The 25,071-nt window shown below is 43.8% G+C and overlaps 1 protein-coding gene across 2 annotated transcripts in view; it reads left to right on the forward strand.

Annotated features, from left to right (window-relative positions):
• PACC1 (proton activated chloride channel 1) overlaps positions 1–25,071 on the forward strand; it is a 39,682-nt gene that overhangs the window by 6,391 nt on the left and 8,220 nt on the right. For both annotated transcript variants that reach the window (XM_081298656.1, XM_081298657.1), the window contains 2 exons: positions 19,535–19,744; positions 21,077–21,228. In XM_081298656.1, the coding sequence (XP_081154782.1) occupies positions 19,535–19,744; positions 21,077–21,228 (362 nt within the window). The remainder of the gene's footprint in view (positions 1–19,534; positions 19,745–21,076; positions 21,229–25,071) is intronic.

Below are 25,071 nucleotides of genomic sequence, written 5' to 3' on the forward strand. Positions count from 1 at the left end.
CCTATCAGAGTTCCTCCATTCTTCCCATGCTCCCTTCTGCCACCCCCATTATGGATTAGCATCCACATATCAGAGAAAAACTTGGTCTTTGTTTTTTTGGGATTGGGTACTTCACTTAGCATGATATTCTCCAACTCCACCCATTTACCTGCAAGTGCCATGATTTTATTCTTTTTTAATGCTGACTAATATTCCATTGTGTGTGTATACCACAGTTTCTTTATCCGTTCATCTATTGATAGTCATCTAGGTTGGTTCCACAATTTAGCTGAATTGAATTGTGCTGCTATAAACATTGATGTGGCTGTGTCACTGTGGTATGCTGTTTTTAAGTCCTTTGGGTATAAACCGAGGAGTGGGATAGCTGGGTCAGAAGTTGGTTCCATTTCCATTTTTCCAAAGAATCTCCATACTCTTCCAGATTGGTTGCACCAATTTGCATTTCCACCTGCAATGTATGAGTGTTCCTTTCCCCCCACATCCTCGCCAACATTTATTGTTGTTTGTATTCTTAATAGCTGCCATTTTGACTAGAGTAAGATGAAATCTTAGTTTTGATTTGCATTGCTCTAATTGCTAGAGATGCTGAATATTTTTCATATATTTGTTGATTGATTGTATATCATCTTCTGATAAGTGTCTCTTCAAGTCCTTAGCCCATTTATTGATTGGGTTATCGGTTTTTGGTTTTTTTTTTTTTGGTAAGTTTTTTGCGTTCTTATATATCCTAGAGATTAGTGCTCTATCTGATGTGTGTGTGGTAAAAATTTGCTCCCATTCTGTAGGTTCTCTCTTCACCTCAATGATTGTTTCTTTTGCTGAGAAGAAGCTTTTCAGTTTGAGTCTATCCCATTTATTGGTTCTTGATTTTATTTCTTGCACTATAGAGTCTTATTAAGGAAGTCAGGGCCTAATCTGACATGATGAAGATTTGGGTCTACTTTTTCTTCTATTAGGTGCAGGGTCTCTGGTCTAATTCCTAGGTCCTTGATCCACTTTGAGTTGTGTATTGTGCATGGTGAGAGATAAGGGCTTGATTTCATTTTACTGCATATGGATTTCCAGTTTTCCTAGCACCATTTGCTGAAGAGGCTATCTTTTATCCAATATATGTTTTTGGTGCCTTTGTCTAGTATGAGATAACTGTATTTATGTGGTTTGTATCTGTGTCCTCTATTCTGTTCCATTGGTCTAAAAGTCTATTTTGGTGCCAGTATCATGCTGTTTTGTTATTATTGCTCTATAGTATAAAGTCTGGTATAGTGATGCCACCTGCTTCACTCTTTTTGCTAAGGATTGCTTTGGCTATTCTGGGTCTCTTGTTTTTCCAGATGAATTTCATGATTGCTTTTTCTATTTCTATGAAGAATGTCATTGGAATTTTGATTGGAATTGCATTAAATTTGCATAGTGCTTTTGGTAGTATGGTCATTTTGACAATATTAATTCTGCCTATCCAAGAACAGGTAGATCTTTTCATCTTCTAAGGTCTTCTTTAATTTCTTCTTTTAGCAATCTGTAGTTTTCATTGTAGAGGTCTTTCACCTCTTTCGTTGATTCTCAAGTATTTTATTTTTTTTGAGGCTATTGTAAATGTGGTAGTTTTCCTAGTTTCTCTTTCAGAGGATTTGTCACTGATATACAGAAATGCCTTTGATTTATGGGTGTTGATTTTATATCCTGCTGCTTTGCTGAATTCATTTATTAGTTCTAGAAGTTTTCTGGCGGAATTTTTGGATCCTCTAAGTATAGAATCATGTTGTCGGCAAATAGTGATAGTTTGAGTTCCTCTTTTCCTATCCGTGTCTCTTTAATTTCTTTTGTCTGTCTAATTGCTCTGGCTAGAGTTTCAAGAACTATGTTAAATAGAAGTGGTGAAAGAGGGCATCCCTGCCTTGTTCTAGTTTTTAGAGGGAATGCTTTCAGTTTTTCTCCATTTAGAATGATGTTGGCCTGGGGCTTAGCATAGATAGCTTTTACAATGTTGGGATATGTTCCTGCTATCCCTAGTGAGGTTAGCCATTTTAGTCCACATATGAGTGAGATCATATAGTATTTGTTTTTCTGGGCCTGCTTCTTTCACTTAACATAATGTCTTCTAGATCTGTCCACGTTGTCACGAATGATGGATCTCATTCTTTCAATAACTGAATAGTATTTCATTATGGATATATACCACATCTTATTCTTTATTAATCTGTCATTGGACATTTAGATTGATTCCAAATTTTGGCTACTGTGTAAGCATGGGAGTCCAGATATGTCTGACACAATGATTTCATTTTCTTTGTGTGTGTATGCATCAGTGGTGTTGCTGGATCACGTAGTAATTTTCTTTTCAGTTTTTTGAGGAACCTCCACACTGTTCTAATATACTTTTCCACCATGCCCAGCTGGATCTGAAATTTTCATTACTGATTCAGTCTCGTTATTGGTTATTGATCTGGCTTTGCATTTCTTCATGATTGAATCTTGGTAGGTTTTTTGTGTTTGGGAATTTGTCCATTTTTTCAAGGTTTTCCAATTTGTTGGCATTACAGTTGTTCATAGCAGTGTGTGATGATCCTTTATTTTTTTGTAGTATCAGTTATACTATCTTCTCCTTTTTTTTTTTTTTTTTTTGTACTGGGGATTGAAACCACGGCACTTAACCACTGAGCCACATCCCCAGCCCTTTTCTACTTTTTATTTTGCCACAGATTCTCTATAAGTTGCTCATGCTGGTTTTGAATTTATGATCCTCTGCCTCAGCCTCCTGAGCATCTGGGATTATAGGCATGTGCCCCCACATCCAGCTGTACTGTCTTTTTTTTTTTTTTAATCTTTGATTTTGAGTCTTTTTTTCCCTTAATCTAGCTAAAGGTTTTTGTTTATCTTTTCAGAAAATCAAATTTTCTTTTAATTCATCTTTTTAGATTATTTATTTAGTGTCTATTTTATTTATTTCTGCTGTGATCTCTGTTATTTCTTTCCTCCTGGTTTTGGATTAGGTTAGTTTTTGTACCTTTAGTCTTTTGAAGTAACATGAAGCAGTGTACTTGGATTTTTTCTACTTTTGAGGTAGGTATATGTTAAAAACTTTCCTCTTTAGCTTTATCCCACAGATTTGGTGTGTTGTGTTTCCATTTTCATTTGTCTTTAGAAAATTTTAAATTGCCTTTGTAATTTTATTCTTGGTCCATTGGTTGCTCCAGGAGCATATGGTTTCATTTCCATGCATTTGGGAAATTTCCAAAGTTCCCTCTATTACTAATTTCTAGTTTTAGATTATTGTAAAAAATAATACTTGAAGCTGGGTGCAATGGTGCACACCTGTAATCCCAGAGGCTTAGGAGGCTGAGGCAGGAGGATCGAGAGTTCAAAGCCAGCCTCAGCAACTCAGTGAGGCTCTAAGCAACTCGGTGAGACCCTGTCTCTAAAATACAAAATAGGGCTGGGGATGTGGCTAAGTGATCCAGTGCCTATCAGTTTAATCTTTGGTATCAAAAAAAAAAAAACCAAAACAAAACTGGAAATGAGTAGGTCTTCTTAAATTTGTTAGACTTGTTTTGTGGCCTAACGTAAGAGCCATCCTTGAGAGTATTTCATAAGCTGTTGAGAAGAATGTGTATTCCGTAGCTGTTGTACAGAATGTTCTAGAAATGTCTGTTAGGTCCATTTGGCCTAGAGTGTGGTGTAAATGCAATGTTTCTTGTTGATTTTCTGTCTGGATGATCTGTCCATTGCAAAGAGTGGGATGTTGAAATCCCCTACTATTATTGTACAGCACTCCATTTCTTCCTTCAAATCTAATATCGTTTGCTGTATATATTTACCCTCATGTTGGATACACACACACACACACACACACACACACACACACACACACACATGCATATTTGTTATATCTTTTTGCTGAATTAATTACATGATTGTATAATGACCTTCTTTTTAGTTTTTGATATGAAGTCTGTGTAATCTGATAAATATAGCTACTCCTGCTTTTTTTTTTTTTTTTTTTTTTTGGTTTGTATGGAATCTTTTTCCATCCCTTCACTTTATTTTATTTATTTATTTATTTATTTATTTTTTTGTGGTGCTGGGGATTGAACCCAGAACCTTGTGCAGGTAAGGCGAGCACTCTACCAACTGAGCCATATCCCTAGCCCCAGCCTTTCACTTTCAGTCTATGTGAGATTTATTTATGTATTTAAACAGGCAAAGTGAGTCTCTTTTAGGCAACATGTAGTTGAAGTTGTTTTAATTCATTGGTTTATTCTGTGTCTTAGAGAATTTACTCCATTTACATTCCAGATATTATTGAGAGATACGGACCTACCTCCTGCCATTTTGTTCATTGTTTTCTAGGTCTTTTGTTTCTTCTTTGAAGTTTTTTTTAATGATAAGGTTTGGTTTCATTTTCTTTCTCATTTTTGTATTGGCTATACTTTTTGTGTGTGTGTATGTCTGTGGTTACTTTTGAGACTTACATAAATACTCTCATAAAAGACTGTTTTACACTAATAACTTTGGCTGCATACAGATTTTTATTCCCCCCCCCCTTACAATTTGTAATTTCTTTGCCTTTAATTCCCATCTTTTTTGTGTGTGTATTCCTTAACTTTTTGCAGCTATCGTTTCTGTTGACCATTTTGTCTTCTAACCTTCCTCCTAAAGATTTGAAAGTTTAGGGCTGGGGATGTGGCTCAAGCGGTAGCGCGCTCGCCTGGCATGCGTGCGGCCCGGGTTCGATCCTCAGCACCACATACCAACAAAGATGTTGTGTCCACCGAGAACTAAAAAATAAATATAAAAAAACTCTCTCTCTCTCTCTCTCTCTCTCTCTCTCTCCATCACTCTCTTTTTTTTTTTTTTAAAGAGAAAGTTTAAATAGTGTATTGTAAAGGAGTGTGCTGAATTTGATCATGTATTTATCTCTATTGGCAGGTTTTGTACTTTTTTATGTTTTCATGGTTCTAATTATTGTCCCTTCACTTCTGTGTGAAGCAGTCCCTTAAGTATTTCTTGCAAGGTCAGGCTAGTGGTGGTGAGTTCTTTCTGGAAAGAATTTTGTATCTTCTTCATTTCTGAAGAAGAGCTTTACCAAGCCTAGTCGTCTTGGCTGGCAGTTTTGTCTTTCAGCACTCTGACTATATCATCCCATTCTTTCTGGGACTGCAAGGGTTCTGCTGAGAAATTTGCTGTAATCCTAACGGGGTGTCTTTAGATGTGACTTGACCTTTAGTTTCCCTTGTTGCTGTTACAGTTCTTAGTCTTTGACTGTTGACAGTTGCTTATAGTGTTCTCCGAAGAGGACCTCTTTGGATTGACTCTAATTTGGGTCTTTTGATGGATTTGCATATTCATATCTTGCCCAAGACTTGGGCAGTTTTCAGCTATTATTTCATTAAATATGCTTTCTTGCCTTGCTCCATCCCTCATACTCTGAAATTTCCACAATGTGAATATTTGTTTGCTTAATGGCTTTCTGTGGGTCCTGAGGCTTTCTTTGTTCTTTTTTCTTTTCCTTTTCATCCTGAGTTATTTCAAAAAACATATCTTTAAGTACAGAAATTATTTCTTCTGTTTGATCTAGTCTGTTGTTTGCACTGTCTCTTGTATTTTTTTTTATTTATTGAGTTCTTCAGCTCCAAGTTTTTTTTTTTTTTTTTTTTTGGTCTGTTTGTTTGTTTTAAATGATACCTGGTTTCTTATACAAAATTGAATAGTTTACTGACTTCACTGAATTGCCTACCTGTGTTGTCTTGTTGAGTTTTCTTAGGATCATAATTTGGAATTCCTTTTGAGGCAGTTCATAAATTGACTTTTCTTTGTGGTCAGTGACTGGAGAACTGATCTTTGGTGGTATCTTGCCTCCTTGCTTATTCATGTTTCCCTGTATTGGTATCTGTGCATCTGGTGGGGCTGTTGTCTCTTCTGGTTTTATGAAGTGGCTTTCACAGGGAAAGACTTACGCCTGTAGAAGAGCCCTAAGGTGTCACTGGATAGAGTGTATTGGTTTTGGTTCCAGGTAGGGGCTGTTCAGCAGCAGTCAACATCAGAGATGCCTGCAAGTGCCTCGGGGGTCTAGCCTGCAGGAGATGGTGCAGCTGCTCCACCATGTCAGTTGCAGTCTCTGGCTGCAGGTTGAGGTCACCATAGGGTCCTGGGGAACAGGGGCTGATTGACCTCTGCCGGCTGGTGTATGACCTTCTACATGCTGGAGGCAGGAGTTGGACCAGTGTTTTAAAAATTTTTATTCTTTATGAGCATGTATTAACTGAACGTATTAAAGTAGTTCAGTGTGATATTTCCATACACGCATAGAATGTGCCCTGATCAAATCCAGTCTCCCTTTCTACCATCGTTCCTGTCCCACCCACTCCTCTCACCCTTTCCAATTCCTAGTAAGCACGATTCTACTTTCAGGCTGACTTTTTGTAGTTTCCACATATGAGAGAGACCATGCAGTAATAGTGCCACCATGAACATGGACATGCAGGTATCTCATTGGTACGCTGATTTCATTTCTTTTGGGTATAAACCCAAAAGTGAATAGTGGGACCAAAGGGTAGACCTGTTTTAGTTTTTTCTTGTTTGTATGCCTTTTATCTCTTTCTTCTGCCTAATTGCTCTGGCTAAAACTTCTAGTACTATATTAAATTAGAACAGTGAGAGTAGCACCCTCTCTTGTTCCTGGTCTCAGAGGAAGTGCTTTCTGTTTTTTCCCATTCAGTATGGTCTTCACTATGGGTCTGTTACATGTAGCCTTTCTTATGTTGAGTTACCATCTCTATACCTAATTTGTTCAGGACTTTTATCATGGAGGGATATTGAATTTTATCAGCTGTTTTTCTGTATGTATTGAGCTGATGTGATTATAGACTTCATTCTGTTGATGTGGTGAGTTGTATTCATTGATTTGCATCCGTCAAACCATCCCTGCATCCCTGGAATGAAACAGCTTTGGTCATGGTAAATGATCATGGTAAATGATCCCAGTTGAATTCTGTTTGCTAGGATTTTGTTGAGAATCTTGTGCACATCTCGGGTATTGGTCTCTAGTTTTGTTTATTGTCCTTCCCTAATTTGGATAACACTGTAATGCTGGACTCAGTGAATTCAAAAGTGTTCCCCCCCTTTCAATTCTATGGATAGTTTGAAAGAACTATTGATTTCTTTGGAATTTATTGGTAGAAAGTTATTTTTTTTTTTAATGTCACATCCCCCTCCCCCCACTTTTTTCCCCTCATTTCTTGTGTTCCTGCCTTGAGACTTGTGCATGTGGTGGATCAGGTGTTTCTACCACAGTCATGGGCTGACCTGAGTAATCACACGGTTGACAGTGTGCTCTGGGGTGTCAGTTTGTGAGGTGTTGGTTTTGAATCTAGCCTCAATTCAAATGCAGTCTCCATACAGCTTCTTTGGGTATGTAATGAGTTTGGGCACAGTGTGTATTGTGATGGAGTTGGAGAGACCCCTTTCCCTGTGGGCCATGCAAGAGTAGTGACATTCTAGCAATTCAGCCAGGCGGGTGCTGACTGTGTGGCTGTTCTTTGGTGGCAGTGGTGGCCCCTGTCAGGTGATGGGGGTTTCTGGCATTGTTGATGCGCTCTCTCCTACTGCGAGGGCCTCTGGCATTGGCGTCCTTGGCAGTGGTGAGGGCCCAAAGCACTGTCTTCTGACAGTCATTGGTGTGGGTCCAGACACTGCCCAGGGAGAGGCTGTGAGAACTGCAGGACCCCTTCTGTGGCACCCACACCCAGTCAGGACAGCGGTGTGGTCAGACCAGGTGCGCGTGGGGGCAGGACAGCAGTGGGAAGCATGGTGTTCCTCTCTCCTGCTCTTGGTGGCAATGGCTGCCTGTGAGTGGGACCTTGGCTAGAACTGGGTAAAGTTCTCTCAGGGTCCCCTTTTGGCAGCGTCACCTGGAGTCAGGTGACAGCTGGGGTTACAGAGTTGCTCAAGGCACCCTCAGCACAGTCCTGTGGGCAGGGCAGCAGCGGGGGCCCTTCCTGCTGTATCAGAAACCATGCTGTGTGAGGAGGGGATGCAGGACTGGAGTGCTCCCTGCCTTACAATCCTGGTGTTGGCCCAAGTTCACACTCAGCTGGCCATGCTGCTGGTCTCCGCTCCCAGATCTCCTGGTTCTTGAGGCTGACACTCTCCATTCCCTTCCATGCTGCCCCATCCATCTCCTATGTGCAGGGCACGGCAAGGGTCACAGTCACTGTTTATTTGCTGGGCTACCCCTCAGCTTTCTCACATTTAGAGCAGTCCAAACTCAGACAGTAGCTCCCTGCTTGAAGATGGCCCTGGCTACAGCCCCCTGGGGGTTCACTGGGAAGTGATGTGACATCCTCTTCCAAAGCAAGGCTGCTGTGTAGACTTCAGGTTATTTATCTAAGTGGACTGCAAGCTGCTTAGATAAGGGTTGAGGACCTTTCCAGTAACTAGTACTGCCTGCCTCACACTGAGAGAGTTAACTGGGACTCTCCTTCCCTCATGCCCCTGAAGAGGAAATACTTGCCCCTGGAATTGTGTGGTGGCAGCTGCTGGTGTATTTTGTTTTTCTTCCTGTGTCTTATCCTAGATCTCTGGATCCTACCAAGTTCTAGTCTCCCTCTTGCTGTGTTCTTCCGTGATCATTTACTTCAAAACGCAGCTGGGCTCCTGTTGCTTTTGCTCCTCTTTATGGAGGATCTTGTGAGTGCTGGGCACCTATGGGGCCACCTTGTCCTTCTGACCTGTGGCTTTAAGACAACATTCTAGGTGTCCTTTGATTAGAGCCCAGTATATAGAAGGTAGTGGTGAGATTGCCTCCCACTCTGACCGTAGGCACTGTGGCCAGAGCCCTAAGACTTCAGGGAGAATAGTTTGAAATCCCTGTGTATCAGTTTCCTATTTCTGTAAGATATTACCACAGCTTTACTGGCTTAAAAACAAATTAGTTTATAGGGGCACGGTGGTGCATACCCCAAATCCCAGCTACTCAGGAGGCTGAGGCGGAGAATTGCAAGTTTGAGTGCAGCCTTGACAATTTAGGAAGACTCTGTTTCAAAATAAAAGAATAGAAAGTACCGGGGATGTAGCTCAGTGGTCAAGCACCCATTCCCCAGTACCAGAAAAAACAAAAACACAGGCAAAAACTCCAGCATTATTAGTTGATTACCTTATAGTTCTGGGGGTCAGGAATCCAAAAATGGGTGTCGCTGAGGTACATTAAGGCATCAGCAGGCCCATTTATTTTCTGAAGGTTCTAGACGAGAATCAACAGGAGACAATATCATGCCCTTTCCAGCTTCTGGAGACTTCCTATGTTCTGTGGCTCCTGGCCCCTTCTTCCCTTCAAAACCAGTAGTGGCCAGCTGAGTCTTTGTCCCATCCTGTCACCCTGACTTTCCTGACACCCTTCTCCATGTTGGAAGAGTCACCTGGATCATCCAGGAAAATTTCTGTTTTAAAGTCTGTTGATTAGCAACCATAATCCTACCTGGTGCCTTAATTCTCCTTTGCCATGTAATTTTAAAAGGCTGTGACGTCTTTGGGGGTCCTTGTTCTGCACTACCCATTTGCCCCCCCAGTCAGAAGAGGATACGTGGAGATGGGAGGAAGGTGGGAAGGAAGCCAAACTTGGGAAGATGAGGCTTGCTTTTGTGTTTCCTTTCATAGAAAAATGCCTAGGTCCGTTAGGAAATGGCCATGATGACCTTGGACCTCAGCGTCTCTTTGGCCTCAGAGCCTGAGGTCAGAGCAGGAAGCCACACAGGGCAGCCGGGTAGTTCTGTGAACTGGCACGAGCTTTCCTGTTTTTGGACAGCCCCCGCTGGGTGTGTGTCCTTTCCAGACCAGAGATGACTCACTTCTTAAGGGTCCATTTGGCTGATCTCATTAGTGATTAGGCCTGAATTTGAAGACCCTGTATACAACTCTTATAGTTCATTTCCTGTCTCTTGAATCTTCTAATAATAAAATATCGGTAACGATGACAGTAGCCATGAGTTTTGGGATGCTTTTTATATCTACTTCTCCATGGAAACAGCTGTGTATGATAGTAGAACGGACAATATGTAATTAATATACAAACAATAGGAAACTAATATTCAGAGATTTCAGACTATTCTCCCTGATTAATTATATCTTCTCCATGGAAACAATTGTGTATAATAGATGATATATCACCTTTGCAGCCACTCTGTGAGGGAAATGGTCATCCTAGTTTATAGAGGAAGAACCCAAAGCACCCAGGTTAAATAACGTTATCAAAGCTAATGAGGGACAGGGCTTGAGTTGCCCCGCACTGTCTCCCAGGTATTCTGACGTGGCTCATTATTCCCAGATGCTATTGCTTCTGGCTTTAGCAGTGACTCTTGGGCCAAGTGCTAAAGCCACCCAAGGTGAGTGAGGTGTGGCCTACCTGCAAGAAGTCAGGCCACGCAGAGAAGGCCAGAAGGCTGGCTGCCCAAAGAAGTTGTCCCTCCTCCTGAGCCTTCTGTGGCCTCTCTAGTGAGGTCCCTTTCTCCCTGGTTGTGGTTTCCTATACAGCACAATTGAGAACCCACACTCACTGAGTATGATTCTCTTAATTGCCGGGTTCTGCCAGGTGCAGACGTTTTACATTTTCTCTCCTGTTCTAACCCTAGCACCTGGTGTAGAGGCCACTGAACCTACCAGTACCTGTCTGTGCTTTGGGCTTTGGTGGTGGGGATTAGCAGGAAAGCATCTCCTACAGGAACAGCTAGAATGGATGAGTGAATGTGCGTGGGCCAAACAATGGCAGAGAGCTTCCGAGTGAAGGAGGAGGGTGGCTTGTGAAGGAAGGGTAGTGACATGTAGGGGAAAAAGAAGGGCCTGGCCAGGGAGTGGGGATGGCATGAAGGACAGAATAGAGGCCGAAATAGAAATAGGATGCTTCAGAGACACTAGGTGGCACAGCAGAGTGTGGGTGAGGGAAGTGGAGGGAGATGAGGCAGGAGGGATAGTCGGGTCAGATTGTGGAGGTCTGAGTGTTGGCTTGGACTTTAGGAAGCAGGGACAGTAAGAGGAGTGAAGTGGGATTTAAGGAAGAAGGTGAAGAGAGACAGCTGTGTCACATTGGAGACTGGTACGAGAGGCTGCTTTGATATGGGGGAGGGGAGAAGGAAGAATTGGTCTGAGGTTTGAGGACAGGTGAATGGAGAATGTTGTGGTGCAGAGTTGAAAGTCTGGAAGAGACTGGAAGAGTTGGTGGCTCAGAAGAGAAGGTGTTTGTTGTCCGTATCCTGAGGTTTGAGCTTTGGTTGAAGTGGGGCATTTGGACGGAGGTGGCCCCGTGGTGACGAGAGCTGCAAGCCTGACGGGACAGCATGAGGGCTGAGTTCTGTCTTTGAGAGGTCTCCAGGGGCAGAGTCACGGGACTTGGTAAAAACTTCAGACTGTTCATTTCCTCTTTATTGAGGGCGCCAGCACCAGTTCTTATTCTTTCCAAAGGGAGAAATGACACTAGGGATGCTAATTGAATAAGCAGTTAATAAACTGATTATGTCAAAGATGTAATCAAATTTCAGAAAACATTTGTCTTATTAGTCGTTATAATCAGTTTTCCGTGGAAACAACTGTGCATAATAGAATAGACAAAGATAAGCAAACCAAAGAAAAATAGATAAATTGGACCTTACCAAAATCAGACAGCCTTCAGAATGGTGGAAAATATTTGCAAGTCATGTATCTGTTAAGGGACTTGTATTTAGAATATATAAAGCGCTCTTACAACACAATAATAAAAGATAAATAACCCAATCAAAAAATGGTCAAAGAATCTAAATAGATGCTTCTCTAAAGAAGAGGCACAAATGACCAACAAATGCTTTAAAAGATGACTAACAACATTAGTGGTCAAGGAAATGCACATCTAAACCATAACAAAGTACCTACTGCCTCATGCCCACTGGGATGACTATCATAAAAAAGATGCATGATAATGAATTTGGGGAGGATGTAGAGACATCAGAACCCCCGAACATTGATGGTGGGAATGTGAAATGGTGTAGTTGCTGTGGAAAATAGTCCAGCCGTTTCTCCAACGTTGAAAAATAGTTATGAGTGTGTTAGTCAACTTTCTGTCACTGTAACAAATACCTGAGATGAACCAACTTACAAAGAGAAAAGGTTTATGATGACTGGATTAATGAAATGGTATATTTATGCAACAGCAGATTATTTGACCATGAAAAGAAATGAAGAAACTGTTACTTGCTTACCACATGGATGATTCTTATTTAAAAAAAAATTGTAGTTGTAGATGAACACAATACTTTTATTTATTTATCTTTATGTGGTGCTGAGGATCGAACCCAGGGCCTCACACATGCTAGGCAAGCGCTCTGCCACTGAGCCACAATCTGAGCCTCATGGATGAGTCTTAAAGAGAGTATGTTAAGTGAAAGAATTCTATGTCTTTTCCTAGCTGAAGGGCACATGTATGATTCTCTTTATGAAGTCTCCAGAATAAGCAAATTAATTGGTAGATATAGAAGGTAGATGAGTAATTGCCAGGCACTAGGGGGAGGAGGAGTGACCATTGATGGTCCCTCTTTTTGGGTAGTAAGAATGGTATGTAATTAGATAGTGGGGATAATTGCACACCTTGTGAATAAGCTAAAAACTACTCAATCTATTCACTTTCCAAAAAGTGAATTTTATGGTATGCAAATTTATAACTTAAAAAATAGAACCCAGCATTGCCACATTACTAAAAACGAAAAAGGACAGACAAGAATCCAGAATCCATCTCAACTCAGTTTTCTCTGCAAGGTGATTTCACAGGGCTTTTGTGAACAACCAGCCAGGTCCCTTTCTCTGAATAAAAGTCCCATGTTTCTTCCAGAATCTGAATTGCCCATCACAGATCCCTTTAATGGCCTGGCTTTCATTCTGGGTTGGGTTTGGGTTTTCCAGGATTTTATTTATTTTTTTGGTACTGGAGGTTGAACCCAGGGGCACTTAACAACTTAGTCACATCCCCAACCTTTTGTATTGTTTGTTTTGAGACAAGATCTCACTAAGTTGCTAAGGCTGGCTTTAAACTTGAGACCTCCTGCCTTAGCCTCCTGATCTGCTGGGATTACAAGCATGCACCACTGTGCCCCCCCCCCCCCAAAGATGTATATGTTTTTCTTTTCTTTTCTTTTTGATACTGGGGATTGAATCCAGGGGTGCTTAACTACCAAGAAGGATGTGTACTTTTAAAACATATTATCCAGCTTGACGCAAGAAAGCCAGTATTGGATTTTCTCCCTGCAGAGTACAGGGACATTTTGTCAAATATCTAGTACTTTTTTTTTTTTAAGTAAAATGTAATGCTGTCTAATTTTAGAATCGGAGTGTTACATTTAGCATGTGTGGTTGATAAGTAGTTTTATAGCTTTTATTTACATCACAGGCCTATTAGTGGGCTAAGAAGAGGCCTGTAAAGAAGCTAACCTTGGGGTTGGGGTTGTGGCTCAGTGGTAGAGCGCTTACCTAGCAGTGTGAGGCACTGGGTTCGATCCTCAGCACCACATATAAATAAATAAAACTATTGTGTTCACTTACAACTAAACAAATAAACAAACAAAAAAGCTAACCTTGGCTTTTGCGAGTAAAGAAGAGGAGACGTGTGATTAGTCTTCCCCCAGGAGTAATTTGTCCAAGTACCTCTGCCAGACAAACCAAAGTGATAGGGTCATAAGTGACCTTTTGTTCACACCCTAAATTGGTGCTTCTAGAATTTTCAAACTTTCATCCCTTTTTCTAGCCACAGGTATCATAAAGGCAAGACATTTCAAAATCATTTTTATATGACTTATAGCAGAGTGGACACCTGTCCACAAATGCCATTTATTGTTCATTATATTGTTCAGCCTGAATGTAATATATAGTTTGTCTTAAAGATGCCCCAGCTTCTCTACTTGTTAGAGAGTTAAAGTTTCAGCTGGTGGGTGGTGCACACCTGTAATCCCAATGGCTCAGGAGGCTGAGGGAGGAGGATTTCGAGTTCTAAGCCAGCCTCAGCATTTTAGCAACTCAAGGAGGCCTTGACTCTAAATAAAATATAAAAAGGGCTGGGGATGTGACTCAGTGGTTAAGCTCCCCTGGGTTCAGTACCCGGTACCAAAAAAAAAAAAAAAAAAAAAGTTAGTCTTTAATCAGATCTTCTTTTGGGGCTGGGGATGTGGCTCAAGCAGTAGCGCGCTCTCCTGGCATGCGTGCGGCCCGGGTTCGATCCTCAGCACCACATACAGACAAAGATGTTGTGTCCGCCAAATACTAAAAAATAAATATTAAAATTCCCTCTCTCTCTCCCTCTCTCTCACTCTTTCTTTTAAAAAAAATCAGATCTTTTATCATCATTAGCAACTAGAATTTTAATACTAATGCTCACTGTGTTGTGTGGGAAAGAGCATTTGGGCTAGGAGCTAGGCCTCCAGGACTCTCATTTGATTCTGCCAGTTACTGACAGGATCCTGAACTGCTGTGCATGAGTGGGGTTGGGCCAGATGGCCTTTTTGTTTCCTACCGCCTCTTAAAAATTCAGTTCACATCTTATAGACCTTATCAGTTACTTTAGACTTCCTTCAGTTTTATCTAATGAGCTTTCCAAGCCCTAGTAGAATGTAGTGAGCTGGTAATTGTTGCCGCTGCAGTTATGAGCAACTCATGACCCTGAATGTGTTTCCACTCGTCATGTTTTGAAGCATATACCTGTGGTCCCACCTGAACTATGGAAGCTGGAAATGCTGCTGTGCTTTGGGTCCTGTGGCCCTGCAGCCCAGCTGCACCAACCTGCCAGGGGTCAGCACCTAAGCCAGGGGAAACCATTTATAGGCTGGACGTGAAGAAGGACAGAGTCTCATGAAGTGTCCATTGGCACACCCTTATATAGGACACTCTGGGGGAGTGTTTGAATGTAAGACTCAGGGAAGAAAACTTACATGGTAAAGTGGAGCAGGATCCTGAGGGAATGTGGAAGGAAGGTAGATGGCAAAGCTGAGAGGGAGCAGAAATTGACAGAGTTTAGGTTGGAGCAAAAATGAAATGAGAGAGAAATTGAGAAACAATTGCTTTAATTCTTTTTGAATAGCTTCAGCTGCTCTGTACCTTGGTGGCTTAGTTATCACTTGCTCCAGTGATTTCCTTGACTCTCAGTTCCCTGATCTCTTTGTAGATAGAGGACACTTCCAGTGCCTCTAGTAAGCTGTTCCTGAAGGGACCTCCTTGATACTTCTGGGAATTTGTGCTTCTGTGTCAAGTAGAAACTTTCTAAAGTACTTTGCTAGAAATAGAAAGGAATACTAATTGGTTCATAGTTTTACATGCCTGAGTTGTGCTGGTATTCTCTGACAAATTGCATTAGCATTGCAAGACTAAGTTTATCTAGTGTTTAGGTCATTTAGTCATTTAACAGATATGAAGGTATTACATGCCTCCTGTGTGAAAGACACTGTGTTCTGCCCCACCGTCATTTGATTTTCAGCCTGTAATTTTTCTTGTTCCTTGTTATTAAGAAATTGTAGTTCTCTGCTCTTCATTTTTGTCATCTTCCTCATTAAGGGACTCATCTTTTGTAGGGTAGAGGGTACATTCAGTTCCTTCAGTAACAGTAATTACTACCATTGAACAGACACTATAATATATTCTGCAGCAATTTCTCATTTACTTCTCTCAAAAATCCTATAACATTGAAATGATTATTCACTTTTCACATGAAGAAAGTGAGGCTTTAGGAATATTAATATTCAGAATTGCAGAGCTGGGACTGGAGATTAAAATGGACTAAAATGGACTTAAAATCTCATGCTCTTAACATGTGGGCTATATATATCTGTTCTTCCAGTTCAGAAATAAATGAAAAATGAAGAGCAAATTTTTTTTCCCTCAGAATTCTGTTTGCCGTAGGCTCAGGACTAATGTGACCTCCACAAAATCATTGCTGATTTAACTTCCTGCCCACTTAACACCCTCACATCTTTCTGAATTCTGAAGCAGTTGGTAGCAGAGTCCATTAATGCTTTTCTATTGGTGTCTCTCTGAAGCACTTAGTATGAAGTCTTGCATATAGAATTGGTGCTTGATACATACTTATAGCAGTAAAGAATGATTGTCTTGTCTTTACCAACCAAGAATACTTTGATAGTTCTGTGCTGATTCTGCTTTTACATAAGGAAAAATGAAAACAATTATGAACAGATACTCTGTATTTAAGTTCATGTTTTTATTGCATGTAGTTGGGTCTTGATTTTTTAATTTAGGCAAACAATCTCTGCCTTTTAATTTTTTTTTTTTTTTTTTTTTGGTGGTGCTAGGGATTGAACCCAGGGCCTTGGCCATGCAAGGCAAGGAGGTTAAATCAGCTATATCCCAGTCCTCTGCCTTTTGAGTGTTCAGTCCATTTACATTTAATGTGATTATTGATATGCTTGAATTTGCTTCTCCCATCTTTCTTTTGTCTAGTTGTCTAATTTTTTTTGTGTTATTTCTTTGTTCTTTCCTACAGATTATAAATTTGACAATATTGTATAGACCTTAGGAGTTAAAATTATAAATAGCTTCATATACTTATCCACCTGTTTAGCATTTCTGGTGATTTTATTTCTTATGATAGTTATTTCTCATACATCAGTTACCACATGGTCGTTTCCCTGTGTTTCCCAGGATTGTCTTTATCATGCATTATAGTGCAGGACTGCTGGTGATGAATTCTCTCAGCTTTTGTTATTGGAAATATCTTTATTTTATCTTCATTTTTGAAGTTTTTCTCAATATAGATTTCTGGGTTGACAGTGTTTTTCTTTCAGCAACTTCAAAGCTGTTCTGTTATCTTTGGGCCTCCTTTTTTAAAAAAAATTTTTTTTGTAGTTGTATATGGACAGCATGCCTTTATTTTATTATTTTTTGTGGTGTTAAAGATCCAACCAGTGCCTCACACATGCTAGGCAAGCCCCTGAGCTACAGTCCCAGCCCCTTTGAGCTTCCTTAATTGCTGATCAGAACTGAGTCATTGTTTGTGTCAGTTCCCTCTATGTAGTGTGTCTTTTTTTGTTTTTTCCTAAGTGCTTTCAAGAATTTTCTCTTATTTTTGCACACTCTTTTGACTGTAATTTGCCTAGAAGTAGTTTTCTTATCATGCTTGCCATGTATTTTGTTTCTTAGATCTGTCAGTGGATGGTCTTTTTTCAGTGTGATGATGTTTTTAAACTATTACAAAATTTTTTTTTGCAACTCATCTTTTTTTTTTTTTTTTTCTTTTTCCTTCCAGTTGCTTGTCATTAGACTAGAAGATACTCGCAGGCTTCGTTTTTTTTTCCCCCCCCTCAATGTTTTCTTCAGGTTGGGTAATTTCTTTTCATCTAATTTCAAGTTCACTGACTCGTTTTCTCTGCCGTCATCTGCTGTTAAGCCTATGTAAAATGTTAATCTTACTCTCTTTTTCAGTTTTTGAATTTCCGTTGGATTCTTTAATATTTTTATTGTGGTAAGATACATAGACTATAAAATTCCCCATCTTAACCATATGTGTGCCTACAGTTCAGTGGTATTGAATATATTTACATTGCTGTGTGACTGCCATTAACTACTCTGGTTCTTTTTTTGTACTTTCTCTCTTTGACATACATTTTCTTTTATGTCCTTTAAGTGCTGTGAAGTTCCTGTCTGCTAATTGCTACATCTGGGTTATCTTGGTGTGGGTTGCTGTCGATTCCTTTTTCCCTTGAGTTTGGGTCACATCTTCTGGTTTCTTTGCATGCTAGTAAGTTTTGTTTGAACTTGCTCTTATTGGCATTATGAATGATAGAGATTTTAGATTCTGTCTTAGCAGGTTAGTATGGCAAGACTCGAGCTTTCAACTCCCTTCTCCCTGCAGCTGAAATCATTCCTTCCTCGTTCAGTTTTCAGTTGCTTTATTCCACCCCCCCACCCCAAGCCCCTCAAGGGTCTCCAGCCAATGATTTGAGCATATTACTAATTTACAGCTTCAGGAGATTCACCCCATATGTGGATTCCTCCTTAACTTCCTGGCCACTCTTCCCTGCCTGAACTCTGTCATCCTGAGTGTGTCTTTTAGGGGTTGGCATGTACCTTCAGGCAAAAAGTATGAATTTATAGATCTTACCAAGGGGCAGTTCTTCTCTTCCAGTGATAGATTGTCTTCTAACTTTACCTGCTTGTGATCATTCTTCAATGCCTTCAAATAATTTCAAATATATTCTTCAAATTTTATAATGTTTGTGCCAGGGTGCTATGACCAAGCTACTGTCTCATTGCTGACATCAGAAACCATATAGATACCTTTTGGGCCTTCTTCTATTCCGATTTCTCCCTTGTCCCCAGTCTTGTCCCCAGGTGTGCTATGCAGAAAAGAGGGTTTTTCCTTGAGGAGCCAACCAGGGAGCAGTGGGAGCACTGTGGGAATGTCATCTGAGGCTGCCACAACAAAGTACCCCAGCTGGGTGGCTTCAGCAACAGAATCTTGTTCTTACAGTCTGGAGGCTAGATCAAGGTCGAGGCACCTGCAGGGCTGCTCAATGGCGAGGGCTCTCCCCTTGGCTTGCAGAAGGCGCCCCTCTCACACGCCTTTCCTGAGGTGTGCACGTTTTACGTTCTCTTGTCTTTTTTCTTATAAGGATATCAGTCCTGTGGGATCAGGGCCCCATCCTTATGACCTTGTTTGACTGACTAGCTCCTTAAGGACCCTATCTCCAAATAGAGTCACAGTGGGAGTTAGGGCTTCAACACAGGAGTTTTTTGGGGAAACACAGTTCAGCCCGTTACAGAGCAGTCTAGGCTTGGGGTGGCATGTGAGCAGGTGGGGGAAGCAGAGCTGCATTGTAGGAGTGACCTCAAGACGTGTTTAGTCGGTCAGCGTGGAAGCGTAGAATACAGGCACAGGGAGCTCTGGGACTCAGTTATGGACAGGACTGCTCTTGACTCTGCCCTCATGGAGCTTGTAGCCTAGGAGTAGGAAAAACTCAAAGAGATAGCTGTGATGAAGTAGGGGACATATAGGGTTCCCTGGGCGCACTGAGGAAGGGTTATCCAGGTGAAGCGAGCAGGCCGGAGAAGGCTTCTTTGGGAAAATGCCTTTCTAAATGGAAGCCGGAAGGATGAGGTGGAAGTCAGCTGTGGGAGGAGAGTGCTATAGACAGGCACAGGGAGTGGCGAATGTGAGCCACGGCAGGGCTGAGAGGGACTCTGGAAGGACAGAGGGTCACTGAGTGGAGCTGACCTGGGGACCTCAGGAAATGGAGTAAGGGAAAAGGCCAGAGAGGTAGGCCGGGGCCAGCTCACTTGTTGGATTTATGATCGTCTGTCCCTGTAGACAGTAATGGCCGTTAGCCAATGTCTTGGTGCCTCTGCCTGGCAGAGTGCTGTGTGGTGCAGGTGTGTAAGTGCCCTCTGTTATGTTTGGGGGTGAGGTGGGAGACTCGGGTGTGGGCAACCTCACCTCCTTGCTAAGGCCGGTGACGGGGGTGGTTGCTGACCGTCCCTGGCTGCTCTGTCCCTGTACTCTGGGTCATGCTCTGGTGTTTGTTGTCAGGCCTGGACAGCGAGTCCGCCTCCAGCAGCCTCCGCTTCAGCAAGGCCTGCCTCAAGAACGTCTTCTCAGTCCTGCTCATCTTCATCTACCTGCTGCTCATGGCCGTGGCCGTCTTCCTGGTCTACCAGACCATCATGGACTTCCGTGAGAAGCTCAAGCACCCTGTCATGTCTGTGTCTTACAAGGAGGTGGATCGCTATGACGCTCCAGGTAGAGCTGACCTGGGCCAGGTGCCCGGGCCCCAGCTCTGGGGATCAGCTGGCCACCCTCTCCCCCAGCCACCACCATACCCACAGCACTGGTGGAGATGCCCAGGTGTAGACACCACCTCCGTGCTGCTGCCAGGACCTGCAGAGAGTGTGCTGAGGAGAGCCATGGGCCAGGCGTGGCTCCTGTAGCACTGGGCGGTCAGGAGAGCTTTGCAGAGGTGGGCTTGCTGCCAGGCTTTGAGGAGTACACAGTGGGCAGTGAGTTTCTGGGAGGAGGAGGAGAAAGAGGGAGGAGCCAAGGGGAGTGTGGGGAGGCGAGGGCTTCTGGAGAGGAGTCCAGGCTGGCACACTAGGGATAAGGGTGGCAGGGGAAGGCACAACCGTTCAGAGGACAGAGGCCCTGCCAGGAGAGGACCATGCCCAGTATAACTTTCTCGCCCCATTGGTGTGTCTGGTCCTAGGTGGGGCATCTTCTCTGCTGGTAGTAACACACTCTGCTCCAGCACGGTGGGGCTGGCACTGGGGCTCTGGAAGCCTAGGATTGAACAGAGAGGCCTAAACTCTGTGGATCCAGGCCCTGCCCACCTGGTGTGTACCATCTGCTTTGCTAAGATGATGTCCTTGAGCAACCCTCAGGACAGCCTGCTCACAGGGCAGAGCCAGAGTCAGGGACCCCTCTGCCTGGGACACCCTGCCATTCCCCAGGCATGCTGGACATGGCTCCCAGGCTGGACTTTACTATTTCATGTTTGTCCCTCCTCTCTGTGTGTCTGCTTTGGTCTCTTTTGGTCTTACTTGCAGTGTCCCAACTCTTGTCACTCTGACTCTGCCTGTCTCTGATGCCACATGCTGCTTTCAGCATTTCTGCCCTTGAGATTGGGACAGATGTCATCAGTAGAGCTGTAAACCGGGTGGGTGTCTTAGCAGGGAAAGGGGAGGACTCTTGGGATACCACCCGCACACTGGGGACTCCCAGTCAGCCGACATGACAGTGTAAGTTCTGGGGATGCCTATAGTCCAAAGGCTTCCAGCAGATCTGCAGGTGGTGACGGGCCCTGGATGCACAGCTGGGCTGAGCCTAGGAGGCTCCCTCGGAGGAGTGGAGCTGGCTCTGTGGGGAGCAGGCTTTGGAGTGGGCACTGGCCTCTGTCTTCCAGGCTGGGCGGAGCTTACTGAGGAGGGCGTGGTTCCCCAGACCATCACCCTTTCTGTTCCCTTCTCAACAGTCACTCGGGGAGTCTGTAACATAGATTATTGGTTAATGTGATATGGTTTCAAGGGTTTGGTCGGGGACTGAGTTCTAACATTTACTTTTCCCTGTTTGTGTTCCCAGGTATTGCCCTGTACCCTGGTCAGGCCCAGCTTCTCAGCTGTGAGCACCATTATGAGGTCATTCCACCTCTGATGAATCCTGGCCAGCCCGGCGACATGAATTGCACCACCCAGAGGATCAACTACACACACCCCTTCTCCAATCAGACCATGGTAGTAACTCGCTGAGCTGGGTCTAGGCAGTGTGCCCTCTGCTTGCTCCACACCCAGGGCCCAGATTTTCTTCTTCCCAGGAGGCCTCCTCACACTCTATGGATATGGGTCCTTGGTCCCTGAGATCCATGGCTGGATCCTCTGCATTTCAGACCATGAGGCCTTCATCCTTTGGAGAGTGACCCTCAGATTCCTGACAGTGGGATGAGATCTGTCCTTGATAGAAGTCTGCAGGGCAGAGGGCCAGGCTGTTATGATGTGGTGAAGTAGGTCCCTTCCTGACTGCTTGATAGAATTACCAGGATGTGTTTTTTTTTGGGGGGGGTGGGGTGGGTGTGGTAACCTGGGATTGAACTCAGGGGCACTTGACCACTGAGCCATATCTCCAGCCCTATTTTGTATTTTATTTATAGACAGGGTCTCACTGAGTTGCTTAGTGCCTCACTGTTGCTGAGACTGGCTTTGAACTCACGATCTTCCTGCCTCAGCCTCCTGAGCTACTGGGTTTACAGGCATGCGCCACCACGCCCAGCGCAGGGTGCTTTTTGAAATTATAGATTCCTAGGTTCCGAGGAGGTCAGCTGGATCATAATTCCTAAGGATAGGACCTGGGAATCCATATTTTGAATAAATTTGCCAGTGTAAAGGAGGAGTCCTGGTTTGGGGGTGAGGACTCTCTGGCTCTGCTGTCACACAGCACAGCTCAGCTGGGTACCTGATGGCAGGCTGAGGCTCTGAGCGTGGTGAGGGGAGCAGCACCTGCACTCAGCTCTTGAAGCCTGGGAAGGGACCTCATTATCTAGTTACGCTTTGACTTTTCCAGCTGTGTTCTCAGGAAGGATTGATAGAGTTGATAGAGACTGTGTGAAAGTTTTCCAGAGGGAAAGAATTTTTCTGGACAGAGGAAACTACCTACCAAGACAGAAAGGGAGGAGGTGGCCTGTTGGGTCTGTGCCTCTGGGTGAGATCACAGTAGGGTTGTTTCTGGGACCAGCTACCCCTGGAAGAATGTGGGAGATGCAGCTGTGGGCAGAAGTAAGGACAGCTGAGAAAAGCACCCATGTCATGCTGTGCATCTGATTTTCCTCCTTTGGGTGCCCCGGAGCTGTTGATGGGGTTTTAAGAAGAAAGGATCAAACCAAGACTTTTTCATTAATTGGTTTATGCATTCCACTAAAATCTCACTAAAACTAGGGTAAAAACTAGGGTAGGGTAGAATATTAGTAATAGCTTTTCAAACTACAAACATATCACTGGCATTCCAGGAATTTTGAGGGACTAGTGTAAACTGTAAATGGCAGGTTGGGACTGAATGGTGGAGCAGACAAATCAGAGAAAACCTCTGACCTAAAACAGGTGCAGGAGGGCGGCTCAGGAGGTACAGCCTTCCCTTCCACCTCTAGCTCAGAGTTGGCACGTTCAGAGAACCAGTGTCCTCTGTCAGCAGTGTCCTCATGATGGGACAGCCTATTGGCCAAGCCAGCCGAAGCCTTTGCCCTCCCTGTGGAGGCAGAGCTGCTGGGACAGTGTCACTTCTGGGTGACAGATCCTAGAACCATTCTCTCCATGAGCCGAGGGAAGGTTCTGTGCGTGGACAGTGGAGATAGCAGAGCTGAGACTGAGCTGCACGGTGGACAGCAGGAGGATACTGAGGGGCAGGAGTCTCTTCCAGAAGCAAAAGACTGGGAGAGCCAGGCTGGGCTCCCTGCTCACTCCTGCAAAGCACTCCCAGCTGGCCTGCCGGGGTGTGGGAGAGGAGCAGTGGAGAAACAAATATGCCACTGTGGGACGAACTGCATCTCAGACCTCTACTTGTTGCCCTGGTCATTAGCGGTCACTAGACACTTACATGGGACCAACAAAGAAAAGGACCAAGATGAACCAGCAGAACCCAGTCCAGAATAGGAAAACGGACTAAAACAAACAGGAGAGCAATTTGTAAAACCCTGAACGTAGAGCAGAATCTGTAATGGAAAGACAGTCTGCACTCCCAGCTCTCTCCATCCCCTCCGTAAAACACGCTGGTGAGCGGCTTGGCACCGCCAGGCCTGCCTGGGTTGGCCCTCTTCTTGCCCCAGCCGAGTACCATGCTCAGGAGTCAGCTGCCTTTCTCCCAAACCTGCTTATGCAGGTTGTGCTTGTTATAATAGTTTGTAATTTAAGTATCATAAAGACTCACGAAGTAAGGAGACACAAAGAGTTTGTTTTCGTGAAAATGAAGTTAAATGTAGTTGCTGCCTCCAGCTCTGAGTGATGGTTGGTTTTCTCCATCAGGTCCTTAGAGCCCCAAAGCTATGAACTAACAGGTTATCTCCTCCTCCTCCATCGGCTCCCTGAACTGAAGCCTTGTGGACTAATGCAGGAGACTGGCATGTGGCACTTGCCTCCAGACCCAGCTACTCAGGGACTAGGCAGGGGGATTGCTTGAGCCTAGGAGTTTGAGGTCAGCCTGGGCAACACAGCAAGACTCTTATCTTCGTAATAATAATAATAACAGAAACAAACACAGCAGGGGAGGAAGAAGTCAGAACACCAGAGCCCCCATGTGGAAAGGGGGATGGGAGCCCTGCAGGGCAGGACTGCAAGGCTCTTGCCTTGGCATGAAGTCAGCTCCTTGGTTTGACCTTTCTGCTGTCCTGGGGGAGACTCCTCTGTGCTCTGCCTCATCTGCTGGGAGATCTGCCTTGTATCTTCAGTGGCCTTGTCTGAAGTGGACAGTAGCAAACCTGCCCTCTCTGGAGTGGCAGATTTTTCTGCTCAGCTCCCTGCTTGTGGCATTTGGGGTCTGACCTTAGGGTTGAAATTGCACACTTGGAGCTGACTCGTTCTTACCTTCCTCTTCTTATCTTTGCAATGAGCTGCTTCTTTGCGGAAACATGCAGACTTCTGGCTATTTGCATCCAGGTGAAAGTGACCCCCATTGAGGGTCTCATCCAGTCATACTTGATTTCTTTCTTGTTTTCTCAATTTAAGGGTCAATAACTTTCATCAAATACTGTGAACTGCCTTCCAGCCTACAGGATCAGTGTTCCCACCACCCAAGTGCTAAGCTGATGCCTGGATGTTAAGTTTTTTTCTAATAACTTTTTCGCTAATCTCATACTCCACTTGCAGCTAACACAGTGTGTGTTGCTCAGTGAATGGGCTCAGCTCCTGGGTAAAAGCAAACACCCAACTATGGTGGCTGAGAAGATAGAGAGGCCACTTGTCTCAGGGACCCTGCAGGCATGCAGGCAGGGCTGCACCGTGGGCAGTGCCACCTCATGGGACTGTCCAGCCACAGCTTCCATCCTGTCCCTGTGCTGCCTGCTGGGTGTCGTCCTGATCCACATGGACAGTAGTGAGGACATGCTCACTCCTGGGAAGGGGAGAAGCGGAGGGCTAGTAGTTCTGCTTTTAGGAAATAATTCAGGACTGCATGAGTCACTGCTGCACATTCCAGGAACTTCATCACATGGCCGCACGTGAAGCCAGAAATGGGGCTCCAGCAAGGTGGCTGTATTCTGCTGGAATCGCAGGCTGGGAAGTGCTTTCTTGTGCTGAAGGAGGGAGTCGGTGGGGGGAGTCTGGGGACAGTTAGCCTTCTCTGCAGCCGACTTCCAGGAAAATGTCATGGAAAGGATGAAGATAGATGGATGGACAAGGGCTCCGAGAAAATGCAAGAGTAATCAGAAGAGATGGGGTAGCAGTGTGACCATCCAGGTGGAATTCCAGGTGCAGAGGGTTCTAGAAGGGGGCTGGTGAATGTTGATCAGAGCTTCCATTCCATGACTCCCCACCAAGAGCTAATAGTCGTCAGTCTTTATGTACAGAACAGGTGACATTTGTGTATTTTAGGTAAAA

The sequence above is a fragment of the Spermophilus citellus genome (genome assembly GCF_964194105.1).
Source record: "Spermophilus citellus genome assembly, chromosome: 6".
In the NCBI taxonomy this organism is placed as follows: domain Eukaryota; kingdom Metazoa; phylum Chordata; class Mammalia; order Rodentia; family Sciuridae; genus Spermophilus; species Spermophilus citellus.